This window comes from Trifolium pratense, linkage group LG6, assembly GCF_020283565.1.
Source record: "Trifolium pratense cultivar HEN17-A07 linkage group LG6, ARS_RC_1.1, whole genome shotgun sequence".
NCBI classification, from domain to species: Eukaryota; Viridiplantae; Streptophyta; class Magnoliopsida; order Fabales; family Fabaceae; genus Trifolium; species Trifolium pratense.
Genome location: NC_060064.1, coordinates 33,885,959 through 33,903,057, shown reverse-complemented (window position 1 = coordinate 33,903,057; position 17,099 = coordinate 33,885,959). Strand labels below are relative to the sequence as shown.

At 31.1% G+C, this 17,099-nt stretch overlaps 1 protein-coding gene and 1 pseudogene across 1 annotated transcript; one reads left to right on the top strand and one right to left on the bottom strand.

Moving 5' to 3' along the window:
* Positions 1-1,655: 1,655 nt before the first annotated feature.
* LOC123888701 (phosphate transporter PHO1 homolog 10-like) lies at positions 1,656-9,192 on the bottom strand. Its single transcript, XM_045937839.1, has 12 exons — positions 8,484-9,192; positions 7,890-8,220; positions 7,078-7,126; positions 6,795-6,996; positions 6,461-6,581; positions 5,532-5,790; positions 4,915-5,019; positions 4,790-4,834; positions 4,219-4,401; positions 2,919-3,209; positions 2,211-2,350; positions 1,656-2,103 (listed from the first exon to the last, which is right to left on the bottom strand). Exons 1-12 carry the CDS (start codon positions 9,043-9,045, stop codon positions 1,998-2,000), a joined length of 2,394 nt encoding a protein of 797 aa, XP_045793795.1. The 5' UTR covers positions 9,046-9,192; the 3' UTR covers positions 1,656-1,997.
* A 4,794-nt stretch (positions 9,193-13,986) lies between these two features.
* On the top strand, positions 13,987-16,623 carry LOC123888700 (annotated as a pseudogene).
* The last annotated feature ends 476 nt before the right edge of the window (positions 16,624-17,099 follow it).

Here is a 17,099-nt window from a genome sequence, read left to right as displayed (position 1 = left end):
CTTATTTGTTTGTTATATGTAAAATCTTAAATTAGAATTCGAAGGTCAGTTTATATACCCAAAAAACAAATCGAAAGTCAATTAGGCTTCCAAGTATGTACAATATGCAAATAAAACGAGTTCGAGACATATATCAAAGACAAATTTGAGAAAGCTTGGACAAGCGCGCCAAAAATAAGTTTTTTCTATCAAGATTCAAAATTCAAATAGCCGAATAGGATAAAAGTAAATTGTTTTTCGATATTCTTGAAACGATTACCAGCGGGTTATCAAAGAATGTGGAGATCAAGTCAAGATCGAAGGCGGTTATTAAGATATTTTCATTCTTCTATAAATACGAGAGACTTAGGCTGTTTTAGGGCGAAAGAGAAATACACCGCCTAAAATAGAGAAATATATCCGCACGCTAACACAAAAAACAGCACAAGGATACAATTTCTTAACACAGGCCGTAAACTCTCAATTGATATGAACTCAATTTATAATTATAGCAATTTACATTTCATGCCCTTTATTTTCCAGTTTAAGTTCATGATAGCTTAACTTTCAATCTCTTAAACACGCCGATTCTTGCGAGCAATTCAAAAACAATCGTAAATATGTTAACTAAGAACCCACCCATTTAGGATTTAATCTAAGTCCTAGATTGTTCATTGGATTCATTCTTTTGGAGTGAAAAAATACCACTTGGTGATTAATAAATCTACTTGGGTTGGTGCATTGGTATTGGCTTGGGACCTGAGAGTGTGCTCCTCTTGAGGTCTAAAGTTTGATTCTCTCTGATGTTAATTTAGGTGGGCTAATTTAACTTATTCAAATTTTTTTTTTAATAAATCACTATTAACATTGTTATCTAACAGCTTAAATCTATTATTACAAACATGAAATTTAAATAATCTCTGAATATATTTAGCCTAAATCTATAAATTTTCTCTCTTAAATTAAAGGATAAACTTGTAAATTATTTCTCTCTTAATTTATGTGATCTAGTCACCAGAGTCCTAATTAGGGACAGAGGTAATCTATTAAATTGAGAGTTTATTCTAAAATATTTGATTTAACACGAACATGCATTAGTTGTAATATATAATAAAGATACTTTTGGGTTTCAAAGTGTGTGAGTAGTTAAGTACATATCTACTATGAATTAGAAAAATGTTGAATTTATAATAGAGGTAATTTATGAATCTAATGTCTTAAGATTTTACGAGAAATACTTATTTAGGCACAACCTCAAATTAGAGGTGTTAGGCACACATACATAAGCAAAATAAAATTAAAGAAAAAATAATTAAAATTATATTAATTGATGTGACTATTTTATTTTTTTTTAATTATTTTTATTGATGTGTGTGCGCCTAAGTTTTCTTTTATATCATTGTACCTAGGTAAGAATGCCTCAGGTTTTACTGTAGATGGAGATGTAGTGTTTCTCTCTCGTGGTCCCGCCCGTTGTTTCTCCCAACACTCCCCCCGAATCTCCAACAAGTGGTATCAAAGCCACGGCTCGGCTTGGTGGGAGAGCGAGTGTGAATTATGGTCTTGGATCAAGTATATGTGGGAACTCACACTTGGGAGAAGATTTTTAGATTTCAATTGTGAGTTGTTAAGTCGTACATGGACTATGAATGAACAAAATGTTAGATATATAGATGAGTGAGCCATAAAATGCAAATTTATTAAATTAGAATGCCCTGTCCCTGTGTTTTAGACGGTACCAAAACCCAATTTTGTCACTTTCAATAAGGCACATAATTTTCTTTACAAATACCCTATCTTTACTCCATTCTATATTTCTTTTTGTACTTTTTTTTCCAACAAATAAAAGTGATGTTATTTCAAAGAAATCTAGCTAGCCACACAAATACAAGTGAACACTCTCATAAAAAAAATTATATATACAACAAGTGAACATTTTCTATTAAGTAGGGAAAATAGCTTAAATGCCATCACACCAAAAAGGCTACACCAGCAAGCTACAAGGCAATTTACTTTATTTATGTATCCGAGCTCTCTTCATCATCATCTTGATAATTGAAAGGAAGAGGTACTGACTTGAATGCCCTATACTTTCCAACATTGTTCAAATGCTCATTCTCCATCCTGTTCAATTCAAAACATACATTCAGTCCTAATATAGCAATAATTTTATTGCTACTAATTGTAAGTTGTAACAGATGAAAACATATGAAATAAGTTCGACAAGGTACCTGAAAAAGTTCCAAATTCCACGACGAAGGATCTCCAAGCAAGCTACAAAAGCAGTCATAGCTGTTTTATGCAGGAATGGAGTTTCCTTAATGCCTAAAACAGATTGCATCCATGCAAGCCTAAGTATAACATTCAACACCTAAAAACACCATTCATTCATAATCAGTAATCACTAAACACGGCATCATAGGATAACAATTAATATATAGAGAGCAGAAAGCAGAATACTAAGATAGCAGTTAATATAGGCTAAATTGCACTTTTGGCCCCTTAATTTTTACAAACATTCATAATAGCACTTTTGAAATCCTAATTTAGCCCTTTTTTCAGAAGGTCGACCCCCACTTATTTTGACCAAATCAACGCCCATGGATAATAACTAACGTGCTACATCATTATATCTTGTACGCGTTAACAGTGACTCACATGCAACATCAGGATGTCTTGCCACATATGCTAATGTGGCCTGAGAGTCATTGTTCACCTGTGTGTTGAGTTGGTCAAAATCAATAAGGGGCCAACATTTTGCAAATGGGGCTAAAGTTATGGGCCAAAAGTGCTATTATGAAAATTAGGGGGTCAAAGTCGCAAGTTTGTGAAAGTTAGAGGTCAAAAGTGCAATTTAACCATTAATATATTAAGATTTACTCATTCATATATATATTTGCAACAAAATAATAATAATAATAATAATAATTATAACTTACCATAGCAACAAAATATACACTTTTGTATGGTACAGAAAGTTTATCTCTTAACCATGGATTTCTTGAATTTCTTCTAAGCAAACCCCAATCAATCACAATATCCCAATAAGTATTAACAATTGTTGCAATGCCTGAAGAACTTGCAGCAAGAATTGTCCAAACCACTAATTTTCTTTCATTAAACTGATCATCAATAGTCCTCATTGTAAGTGCAACTATTGTTGATATGTACTTTAGTCCATTGAGACCATGCATCATATTTCTTTCTTCAAGTAATAATCTTCGAAGACACTTCAAATAAGAAAGCTTAATGTTAAACTCAATTATGTTAATAGAAAATGATTAAAAATGAATGAATTATATTATACATCTATATATATAAATCCTAGATAGTTGTCCAATTATCTATCTAAACCCTAATTCACAAACCAATCAAAACCTTTCATTTAGCCACATCACTTACATCCATTTAATGTGTGGTACTAATTATAATTATAATTATAATAATAATAATAATAATTATTATTATTATTATTATTATTATTATTATTATTATTATTGTTTTGGGTTTTTATCCATTTTAATTTTTTTTAATTTTATTATTTTGTGTATTTTATTGTTTTTTGTTCAAAATAGTTAATGTTCAAAATTTGTCTATTCTTTGTGTATATAAGGAGTTGGTCGATTGTTAGGACTACTTCCTAATGTTAGTAAAAAAAAAAAATACTAATGGTTGGTATGCACCGCATGATTTTTATCATATTCGATTTTGAGTATGAGTTAAATTGGTTTATCGTTGCTCCAACGAGTTTCAAATTAATATAAATGACAAATTCAATAATAAAGTAGTTTATCCAACTCATAATCATGCCTTATTCAACGTCAATTGTTTTTCATGGTCAATTATATGTTGTCATTTCCAAAGTTATTTTAAAGAATGAGTTAAAGATATTGCTAATCAATGTTAACGAAGAAAATACCAAAGTAACTTCAAATGTGATGTATAAATAAATAAGTTTTTTAAATGTATAAACACATATTTAACATCTATATCACATTTAGATAACTTTTATTGTTACTATTATTTTGATAATACCAATTATTTCAATTTTAAATTACTACTTATACAAATAATTTTTTGACATTATAATATAAAATAGAGCATAAGACCCGTGCATTGCACGGGTAAGCGTCTAGTATACTATGAAGCCCAGATACTTGATACGACACGTTTGCAGAATATTCACAATACTTAAATTCATAACCTAGATAATTAAGAAACTGAATGGCAGCTACATACCTGAAGAAAACGGATCCAGAATGGAATAATAGCAACAATTAAATAGAATGTTTTATATTTGTGACTTTCACCAATGGAATTTTTATTTGGAGACAATTCACTAATGAATTTGGTTGATCTATCCTTGTAGTACCCCAAAAAATAGTAGTAAACATAGAATTCCAAACTTCTAAATGTTTGCACCTGAACACAAAATAAAGTTTACTGTTGGCTTAAAAGAATATCTACATAGGTGAATGAAATATGTAAAAAGGATATGCAAGCCTTAAACAAAAATTATGTAAATTCATACTCATACAAATATTATATTATAAATAAATGTTTTAAAAAATGGACCAAAGATTGCAACGGTGAGACCTCAACATGATGGTTCTATTGGTTTAATAGGTTCAACTGATTGAACCAATCTAATTGAACTGTGGTTGAACCAGTTCAATCAGATTACAATGTAACCAGAATCAAACCTACCGACAAATTAGTCGGTATCCTGTTCAACAGGTTGAACGTCCGGATGATTCAGTATGGTTTTCAAAGAATAAATTTTTTAGTAGCATAATGTAAAATTTTAAACCTGGCTGGTAAGCTGATCTGCCAAGAAATTATCTGGAAAGTGGACCTGAAATCAAGAACAATCAAGATTAGTATCTTCAATGAAGTAGTTTTTGAGCATAAATTTGGAATTTTTACTTTGTTTACCTTGTAGAGAGGAGCACAAATTGAATGAAATGCACATTTAATTAGGAAGAAGCGGCTGGATTTATATATGATATTGAAGGGACAAAATGTTATGACAAGCACCACCTGTAATACAAATTCATTAGCATATTAGTCACTAATTGAGTCACTATTTGGATATAGTTTAATTAAACCTTAGGAGCATAAGTGTTTCTCATATAATTAGTGTTTATATATACACTAATTTTATAACAAAAAATAAAATAAAGTCAAACCGTTTTCATATAACTGATAAGTTGTTTTCAAAATCTATATAAAAAAAAAAGTTGAAAATTACTTCTTGGCATGTCATAAACTGTTTCCATAAGCTCAAATAAGTCATTCTAAACAAGCATGTTTAGCCAACATGTTCTTTTTTAGTCTTAACACTCCTGTTCGGAGGAGAAAGGGTCTGGTAATTCAGATTTCGGTCAAGAGATAAGTAAAGTCTGGTAAATGATTGTTTCAGTTGGGATTCGACTTTAACTGAAACTCATGTCATTTGAGCTTAGAGACACTTTTCCTTTCTTCAAGTATATCATTGAGAAAATACACAACAAAATGATTAAATTTTAAAATAGATATGATTTATAACTTACTATGACAAGTCCTAAAGGCACTAATTCTGTAAATGATTGATAATTTTCTGTTTTTTTATCCATCTCCATATATAAGTTTGAGAGAGCACCAGCCAAAGAAAGTACTGCAAGGCCAGAGCTAAGAAGAAACACTTCTCTGTAACCTAACTCTGTTCCTTCCTTGAATCCAAATATAAATGGATAGTTGATCTTAAAACGCCTCCAAAAGTATGTATTTCCAGAGTAGACGATCATGTGCAAGACGATGTATCCAAAGAGACTGCAATAAACTTAACTTCATTAATCATGTTTCTTGACATCATTGTGTTAAAATCAGTCTAAAGTTCAGAATCTATGAAGCACAGACACGGATACTGGACACGACATGGACACTGATGAGTCACACCAATAATAATTTAAGCAAATGACATAGTTCAATGTACTCATATGTTTCGGTGTCATGTCACCGTCAAACACGGTTTCCGACACCGGGACATGCCTAAACTGTTAAATTGAACCAACCGGCACCAAAAAAGCCGAACTAGGACTGAAAATTCACAAACTGAAATGATATAGTTCAGTTTGTGAACTATTTGTCACAATTCAGTCCTTTTTACAATTCGGATTGTGGTTTTTTTAAAACAGTCACAATCTTCGATTTGGTCGGTTTTCAGTTTCTTCAACGGTCTAATTATCAGTTAATATCCGAAATTTGGTATAGTTTGGTTCGGTTTCCATCCTAAACCGAACCATGAAGAATCCTAGTGTCTGATGTCTGACACCAACACATGTCTATCTCAAATTATTATTAGGGTTTGTGTCGTGTCGTGTCTGGTGTCCATGTATATATCAGTGCTCATGGAGTCAGTCAGTCAAACATGCATGCAAATATACAAACACTCAATTATGTAGCTGCATAATAAAAATAGAAATGGACATTTCTAACTTACCTATAAAGTGGAAATATATTTTCCATATATTCAGTTCCATGTATAGAATCTAAAATATCTCTTGCAAGTACCAGTAAAATTAGTGCTACAATTAGGGCAATTGAGCAGCCAGTTAATAGTCCTGAGAAATCAAATGATCAAATGTCAGAGTGAGACACAGTTTATTCTTTCTAAGCATAATATTAAGACAGATTGAATTAATTTATATTCGGTTAATTGCGACGGCAATATTGCTGATAAGTATCACACCAATAATTTTGACCACATTGGCCACATTTTAAAACTACGGTTGAGATTATTAAAAAATTAACGGATTCTCCAATGCCGCACTTACCTAATAAGAATGTTTTTCGATGTCGTTCCCTCTTCGCGGTTGGCCGCAATGTGTTCATTCCTTTTCTATGATTCCCATTTGCAAAGTGCTTAATGAAGGCATGTTCCACCCTTTCAATCAGTCTATTAACCTCATCTGAGCTGCCAACATAAGAACTATCAACCATCTTTAAGTAATCTTTTGATGCATTTCTTGAACTGACCTGTAGTGGTTGATTAGTTAGATAAAACCATACTTAGAAAATTGCAACCAAAAAGATTATCAATTAAATCATAAAGGATACCTTATCATACTTCTTCATGATTTTAGAGAATGCCAATAAATTTAAGAAGCTGCATACCAATCAAGCAAAAAGATTAGCCTTGTAAAACATAATCAATTATTAATTAAGTTTTTGTTTGGATAAATAATTTAATTACGCGCTTATAACATAAGTGTTTGAATAGGCTTATTTGAACTTATCTACTAGCAAAAACACTTGTGTGACTATTAGAGAGAGTTTATGGAAACAACTTATAACATGTCCATAAATTGTATAAGTTATTTCTATGAGCTATTTTCAGCTTATTTCCATAAGCTCTTTAAGATAGCATATGAAAACAGTTTATAGCTTATATGAAAGTAATTATTAAACTTTATTTTATCTATTATTATATAGAAAAAGCATATATATATATATATATATATATATATATATATATATATATATATATATATATATATATATATATATATATATATATATATATATATATATATATATATATATATATATATATATATATAAACACTTACATTATATGGTAAGTGTTTAAGCTATAAGCACTTAATTAAGTTGTTTATCCAAACAACTGTTTATGTTAAGATATTTCTATAACAGAAAATAAAATAAAGTCAATTTTATTTTCATATAAGTTACAGGTTGTTTTCATAAGCTATCTTGATGAGCATATGGAAATAAGCTGAAGACATGTCATAAGCTCTTCCTATAAGGCCTCTCAAACAGTGTTATAAGTGTTTATGTCAGTCGTTAAGTTCAAATAAACCGATCAAAACAATTGTTAAGTTAAAAAGTGAAAGAAGAAGACATGTCACCTGTATCTTTTTAGAAGCCTTAGCTTATGATAAAACTCTTTTAAGGCAGTGCTAAGTTGCTCATCTGCTTTCTTAAGCTCTTTCTTGTCAAATGTTTTGTCAGATTTTGAACTTAAGAGAAGACCTTTTATGGTTGACACAGGAGTTTCTGGTGTGATCACATTGATCTTCACATGATCAAGGATCTGTAGAGAAGCTGGTCTAAATCCCTCTATGGAATTAGTCTTAGAATTGGTTTGTGCAACATAATTTCCATCTTTATCATTTATAAAATGACTTTCATTGCTCATCTCAACTTCATGAATCACATCCATGTGTATATTTGAGTGGCCTTCAAAAATCATCAAATATAATTATGATTAATTTCTCATTAACATCATGAATTGCATATAATTTTTAATATGCATGTTAATTCTATAGATCAAAAGAATATGCTTATCTATAAAGTACCAACATAGACACCAAATACGACACTAACACATCACATGTAAATATTTTCCGCAGGAACTAATAAGCAGATTTTTAGTAGTGTATGTTGATGCATGCTCATTGCATAGATTAAAAAGCAAGTAACATATATAACAAATAACTTACCATGTTTGACATCATTTACAAGATTCATAGTGGAAGTTGAAGAAGAGTTTCCACTGTTATCAAGATTTCCAAACCCAACCTTATCCACCTTTATTCTAAGAGCAATAAGAAAATTTATTTGCTTGCTTAACTCCTCAGCTTCACCAACAACTTCCTTCATCATCTTCTTATAAAATGCATTAACCTTATTAAACTCAAAATCAAGTTTTCTAAAAAACACAAGATCTTTTTCTGCTCCATCTTCATAAGGCTTTAAAAACATTGTTTTATACAACCCTTTTGAATCATCTTCGCCTTCTTCGGAACGAATAAGTATAACTTCATCTTCACTCTTACTTGAAGGAGAATGTCTTTGTTTACCATTAAGACCACTAAAAGCTCTATAGAGAGTTAACCTTCTTTTCAATGATCCTTTTGGTGTTGATGCCATTGGTGCTTTTGGTTCATTTTCAGCTTTAAACTTTAACATGTCTTTTAGAATAGATTTTAGAGAGATGTAATTCATATATGCTTCTTGCCATTCTGGCACCATTTGTGACACAAATTCTTTTCCAAACTTCATCTTTTTTTTAAGTAAGAAACTTATATACTACTTTTGCTAAAAAGAAAAGATTTGATAGATTTCAATTTTCAATGAAGTTTAATTAGAGATGCATGTATGAGATGCAATGAGGATATATAGATTGATTTGAAACATTGGTTAATTGGTGCATATATATAGGCTTAGAAGATATATATATAAAAAAAATAATAATAATCAAAAACTTAAAATAAATTTAATAGGAATTTACCAAACTAGGACATGGTTATAATATTTTAAACTAGCATCTTCTACTTGGTCCACGTTCACTTTCATTAGTTGTGATTTTATTATCAAGAAAATGAATACATATTATTAAAAATAGATCAATCAAGAACTTCTCCAATTTAAAAGGAATATTGGTAGTATTCACCACTCTTCAACGTAGCATGCCTAATTGGAAATCTATATTTCTTTAAGTTATAGTTGCAATATATTACCATGAGTTTAAAATATTGCATGTTTCTTTTGAAGAATAGAATATTATATATGTTGTGAATTTGAACACTTGTTAACAAGAAGAATAAAGAGTGGATCAAATCAAATATTAATGATAATCAAACTAAATGGACGTACGGTTCAAGTAAGTAATTCATCTAGCAACTTTTTTTAAAAAAATCCGGTATCTGATTCAATGACCGACTAGTTTAGTTACGAGAGAAAGACAGAGAAGTTCTATTATCCAAACCAGTCTTTATAAGAGATGCATAGAATTACAAGAAATTAGCTTAAAGAATTCTCCAAGAACAAGGGCCTAACAAACACCCACCCAAACAACTATCTAGATATACAATACAAAGGATTAACAAGTTGGATTTTATCAAAACTATCCTCCACATTGGCTTGTTTTGCACAAAAAATCAAATCATTCCGAGCGTGCCAATTAGTCTCCCAAACCATGGCATGCCACATCAAAAGAACACCTTTGAAACCTGGCTTCCCCTTTCGACATACGGTTAGAAAGCTATCGAACAAAGAGGAAATAGAAGTCAAGACCACCGAAGAGATATCAAATCACTGATGAATCAAAGACCAAACTTAGTAGTGTTAGTCACCTTTTTTTATAGATAATATTAAAAAATGAGAACTAAAATTGATAACGAAAGGTATCTGCGAGACGAAAGTTTAAACAAAATTTATTGTAGAAACTAAAAATGAAAATTGATGTATTTATAGGAGTGAAGATTTATACTTTATTTATAAAGAAAATAAAAATTAAAAGGAATTTTGTTTGACTGTGTTACATAAAAACTTGATTTATAAATTATTGAATGCTATGTGAAAAATTAAATTAAAATAGTATGCAAACATGACTATACAATTAATACAGAGGCTACAGTGAAAAATTGACTGCTTCACTATTGAAAGAAACTTCAGTTTATAAATACAATTCAATCGAATAGTTGCAACTTGCAAGTAGTCAATCTAATGGTTAATGTCCCAGATCGTTGCGCTCACCACCCTAGCCGAACATAATTTCACGATAGAAAGTAACGATTTTATGTATATATACAATAATAGTTAATAAAAATATACCTATAAAAATAAATTTCAATTTTTTTTTTAATGAATATTATATAAATTTTCAAAATAATTACACATAAGTGAAAAGACAAACGAGCAACAAGCTGCGCCGCTAATCATTTTTTATGGCAAAACCAATCATTTTGAAAACTACATCCATAGACCTAGGAGAGACAATATTGATATGCATGATTCTTTGAACTCTTTTTAAAATATCAACAGCATCTGGTGCTAGGATGCCAAAAGTATCAAATGCAAATGATATAAAAGTGTGTTGATTGTCAGAACATGCTTTCTCATAAAAAATATTAAGTTGGAACGTGCGATGGCCCTGTCCAACCCAAGAGGGGCGAGGCTCCTCCCCTTGACTCCAACCCATAAAAAATATTTTTAATTGTTACTCTTTAGTTTAACCTTCAAAAAGTCTTGCGTGCGCTTACTCTCAATTTCAACACTATTCTCAACTATGGTTTACTTTTTTTTTTTGAAGACTTACTTTTATCATGTGTGCGTTGAACATGGTTTTCTTGAACTTGACGTTCGGGGCTTTAATGGAAAATACTTGGATGATGACAATTATTTTGAGACATTATTTATTATATTTATTTTAAAATAATTATCATATTTATTTTAAAATATATAATATTTAACTCTTTCATTTCATGTTTTACTTTTTTTTTTAAAACTATGTATGTACCAAAATATCCTTATCCTCAACTTGGTCCACGTTCACTATACAAAGGAGATTGATATGGATGTGTTGATATGAGCAATGCAAAGCTTTTGAACAAGAAAATGAATAGTGTATTCTTATAAAAATACATCAATCAAGAGCTTCTCCAATTTAAAAATGATCTTGTACGTACCACTCTTTAAATTAATTAATATGTTCATGTGGAAAATTGTGATTAGTGTTTTTGTTTAAGATATACAGCTGTGCAATGTTATTTTATGTCTTTTATCACCATGAATTTGACATACAATTGCAATATTCATTTATGTTTTTCTCTATTGGTTACATGTAAGTAACAAGTGGCTTTGCAATCGAGTCAAAATAAACCAAAAAAAACGTAACACAATTGAATGTTGTCCACATGAATGTAGTTTTACCAATACATTGAATTAGGGGTGTACATGGATTGGGCAAAGCCAGTCGACCCGGTCAAACCCACTCAATCCAACCCAAAAAAATGGGTCGGGTCGGGCTAGTGGGTGGATATGAATTTCAAAAATGGAAAACCCATAAAGAAAATCGGGTTTCGGGTAAAACCGGATCCAACCCAAAAAATCCACTGATCCACTAGTGTTATGTATTTTGAAATAATTTTTATGAAAATACTAAAGATTTGCCATCTAATTATTAAATAATTTTACATTGAAAATAAGTTATACTATTTTTTATGAAAATAAAAAGATTGAATAATTTTTATAAACAAATATAATAATTAAACGCACTATTCATTGTTTAGTCATATGATATTAAAAAAAGTAAAAAAAAAAAATAAATCATTTGGATAACACAGTATCCAATCCGTAACTTAGTGGATTTACACAAAAAATGAGTGATTATTTTTTATAGTGAAAAAAAGTTACACTATTTTTTAAGAAAATAGAATGGTTGAGTTATTTTTATGAAAAAATATAATGATTCGATAGTTAGATATTTAATATAAAAAAATAGAAAAATAATTTGGATAACCCACTACCCAACCCAATCCAACCCGGAATTTAGTGGATTTACCCAACCCGGCCCAACGTTATAACGGGTGGTTATTTTACTAGACCCAAACCAGAGTACCCTATGTGATTCGGGTTTTGATTTTGGTCAAACCCAACCCAATCCGGCCCACGTACACCCCTACATTGAATGTTGTCCTTACTTCCTTCTTTTGAAAATAAAATGGCATTATGAGCATGCATCCGTACCACAATTGATTATTTATTTTGTTGTCAAATTTTTAAATTGTTCGAGAAATTTCAAAATATATTTTTATTGTTACATTAAATCTCTAAATTAATAATTAAATGGGTGTTTATTGAAATTATTATTTTCATTTAAAAATTATAATAACGAAATATTATTTGCTAAAATATTATTCTTATTTTTTTTTTTTTGGGAAAATGTTGTAATGCAACATAGACAACTTTGTCTTTAGGCACACCAATCATTTTAGGTGTTTTCTTGTTAATTAGTTCTGCAAGCTTCGAAGTCCACTATTTTTCTCTTGTACCACTAATACACTTGCCCATTTTTTCTATTTATTAAAATACAAATTAAATTGGTCACTTAACAATCACACAATAATTTTCTAATGTATAAAAAATGTTATGCTACTACTAACTTTTGTGACAAAGACAAAGGTTGTTGCTCCATAAAAAAAGGAAGTTGACAAGTTGCAGCTGTTCGTAACCCAAAATTATCGTGTTGAAGTAGGGACAACAACACACCATCATCAACTTGCTGCATTGTGAATTTTATTAGCAATGCACATAATCTTTTAATCAAGAAAATGAATAATTAATTATTTAAAAAGATACATATCAATCAAGCAATGTTTCTCCAATTTAAAAATGACCTTGTACCACCTTTTAAATTAGTATGTCCAAGTGAAAAACTATTGTGAGTAATATTTTCTTTAAGCTGTAGTTGCAATAATATTTTATGCTTGTACACCATGAATTTGACCAATAGTTGTAATATTGAATTTTGTTTTCCTTTAGAATATATACATTTGCATCGGAGTAAAATGTCGAATACCACCCTGAAATTATCCTCCTGAAATTTGGAAACAATCAAATACCCCCTAAAACTATAAAAAGTCATTCAAATTACCCTTGACGTGGACTATGACTGGTAGTGTCAGGGGAAATTTGATTGACTTTTTATAATTTCAAGGGATATTTGCTTATTTCCAAATTTCAGGGAGGGTATTTGACGAATTTTAAAATTTCAGGAGGTATTTGACAGTTTACTCATTTGCATCGGCTACATATAATAAGTATCTTTTCGATATTAAATTTTATTGGGTTGAGAGGATGAGATACATCAAATATTTTATGAACTAAAAAGTATCAAATATTAGTAGAGATGATTATAGTTCGATTTCCCACAATTGCGATCGAGAGAGAACTGAAATCAAATGTCACAACTGACTTTCGAATTAGATTAGATATTCAGTAGACCAAATACCGGTGGTGGTGGTGGTGGTGAAAAGAAAAATAGAAAAGAAAAGGAATCCTATTATTCATCTGGCAGTTAACCGTTAATTTTGCATTTCACCTCTTATCACTTGTCGTTTTGATTCTCTTTCTTCTTCGTTCCCATGCAAACCCTAAATTAATCCCTCTCTGTTCTTCAAATTCCAAATTCAACCAAATTGACAACATTTCACTATCACAATGTTCAATTCAATTCTTCTTCTGGGTGCTATTATCCCTACATTGATGTGAAGCTTTGTGAATTCAATGCGGTTTGACCTTAAATCGGGTGAACCTAAATGTATTACCGACGAAATCAAAGGCAATGCCTTGATCGTCGGTAATTACTCTGTTGTTAATCCTGATTCTTACAAGATAAATGTTAGGGTATATGCTTATGAATTTTGATGATTCAATCATAAAACTTTAGGTTTTATTGCATGCATTTAAATTTAAAATTTGGAAGCTTTTTCTTTTAATTAGTGTGAGACGGGGAAATGGATTTTAGGGATGATTCCGATAAATATTTAGGGATTCTAAATATTTAGAATAGAATCCAATACGAAGAAGCAATTAGTAGGAGACGGTGGCGGAGCTAGAAAATTTATAAAGTCTGGGCAAAATCTTAATTTTAAACAAAAATTTCAGTTTTGCACCGAAAAATCTCAGTTTTGCCCTTAATTATAACCCCTGAAATAACAATTTTTTTTAACAGAGCCCGACAAGTGCTCAAGCTGGCCGGGCTGTAGATCCGCCCATGAGAATGAGAAACATTGATACCTGCAATAACAAGGAGGATCATATACTTCTATTTCCTGAGACTGACGTCATTCGTTGTTAGAGTTTCGGACAATTTTCAAGTATTTGTCCACGGTGATCCACCGTCGAGCTTGTCGTCAAATGGCTCATATTTTGTAATGGCTTTGTATGATGTGGCTGGTTGTCAGGTTCGTTCACCTTATGGGAACATTTACCATTTTGGTGATCATGTGGCTTCTGGTAATTTTGCATTTAATACAGTTGAAGCTGGTGACCACACAGCTTGTTTTTCGATGCTGGATCACACTCCCTCGATAACTGTGACCGTTGATTTCGAGTGGAGAACTGGGGTGGCTGCCAAGACTGGCATAAGATTGCCAAAAAAGAGGATATTGATGTAAGTCTGAGAGTAGTATAGTATTGTAATATTTGCTGAGTTAGCATTTAGATGTGTATGATTTGTGTCCCTAGAAGAGGATTTTGGGGTCTTCGGATTAGGAATTCGCCACAATTTAACCTTTCCGAGTTCTGATATTGTGACTGTGATTGATTAATCTAAAAGGGATTTGTAATTCTCATTTTCTAAACTGAATGCTTGATAACGTGTCGTAATGTTACTGTTATTTGAGTCTTTCATTTTTATTTTAACTTGTCTAATGCCTGAAAGTTTGTTAGTAATGAAGTTTATAAATAGGAATGATTATTAGTAAACTGATTCTAAAGTTTAAACCATTTTTTCTTTTTCACATTTGTTATAGGGATTTCTGTTTACAAATGTACTTATTCCATCATGTTTGTTTTCTAAAGTGATGTTTTTTTCCCATCTTAGGTAATGGAATCTGAATTACACAAGTTGTATGACATTGTCACATTCATCCACGACGAGATGTTTTATCTTCGCAGAAGGTATAAATGTTATGACATGATTTAATCTTATGGCAACAAAAGTACATTCAAAATTTCTTTTATATGTAAGAAATATGGAATATATAGTTGTTAGCTTAGAGGAAATTGGACATCTTTCATTGATGAATCTCTCGGTATATATGGTTGTGGCTTATGGCGATGCAACTCCCAGCATTTCCTTATTACACACTATGACTACAACAATTCATTGTATCAACTCTTGATATTCCCTATGTTGTCCATAACGGCTTGGGAAGGCACCGTAGGGGCGGCACAGAATAGTGGCTAGCCTCCCCTACATGCGGCGAGACAATGCAAAATGGTGCTATATCTTTGGCGGCCACATTCGCATCTGAGAAGAGTGACATGTTTTGCCAATGGTTCACCGCTAAAAGACCACATTCCCCGTTGCAGCCATCCGATTTTTTATTCGACTGCTCTGCTCCACAACTCAGGATGCGATCATTACTCAGTAAACCTAATGCCTAACCAACCAATAAAACAGAAATAAGAAAAAAATATAGAAAATTTGTGACTTCATTTTTTTTTGTTTTTATGGTATAGCAAAGATTATTCTGTGATCTTCCTTTAAAGTTTCATAAAATTAATCATTTAATGGGTTGGTGTTGATCGGAAATTTTCCATCTTTATGTTGTCGGCATATTTCTATATTTTTCTCAACGTTTACGAGTAACTTGTTTACTACGTTATTCTCTATGGCTCATGAATGTGACAAGTGAAGGGTGCAATAGGTAGATGACAAATTCCATTTATATTTCAAAAAATTCTCAAGGTATTGAAAAAAAATGCTACTCATTCTAATGAGAATTTTTGTTGTATTTTGATTTCCTTAATACAGGGAGGAAGAGATGCAAGATCTTAACAGAGCTACTGATAATAAGATGTTTACCTTCATTTTTCTTTCAATCATAGTTTGCTTGTCTGTTGCTGGTTTACAAATATGGCATTTGAAGACATTCTTTGAGAGGAAGCAGCTCCTCTAAGATCCTTCACACCAATTTTATCTACTTGGTTAGCTTGGATCTCAATTTTGGATGACAGAATCTTCCTATATCGTATCAAAATTATTGATATTATATTTCTTTTTCTTATGATGTATATTGATAATTAGAAATGAGAAATGATTCTTGTATATCAAAATTTTGATGTCAAATTCGGTATCCTAACTTTTTGTATTTTTAAAATACGTGTAAATTGCATTGCAGCATTTCCAATTTCTGGTTAAGTTATCATTAATTAAACGAAAAGTAATTGAACATCGACATAACAAGAAAAATGAAAGTAAAATAGTCTTGTAATAATGAAAGTAATATAGTGCAAAGGTCTCAGACATGGATTTAAATGGTAATTGGAATGTTGATGCTTTGAATAAAATCATGGATATACCTCCGCAACATGATCTAGGCCGTGATAAGGGGTTGTGGCCTGGTGATGCGCATAGCAAGTTTACGGTGGCTAGCGCGTATAAGCTTTTGTGTGTTAGTGGTTTTGGGACTAAGGAATCCACTTTGGTCTAAGATTTGGAAGGTGGACGTGTATGAACGAGTCTGATTTTTTTTCCTTTTTTGGTTACTTCTCCATGGTAGATTTATGACTAATCAACAAAGGAGTAGGATGCATTTAGGAGG

Coding starts and splice junctions, on each gene's coding strand:
- LOC123888701 (XM_045937839.1), bottom strand. CDS start 9,045: ATGAAGTTTGGAAAAGAATTTGTGTCACAAATGGTGCCAGAATGGCAA. Junction 6,582..6,794: donor TCGAAAAACATTCTTATTAG/GTAAGTGCGGCA, acceptor TTGATTTCTCAG/GACTATTAACTGGCTGCTCA. Junction 2,104..2,210: donor GGAATTTGGAACTTTTTCAG/GTACCTTGTCGA, acceptor TGAATTGAACAG/GATGGAGAATGAGCATTTGA.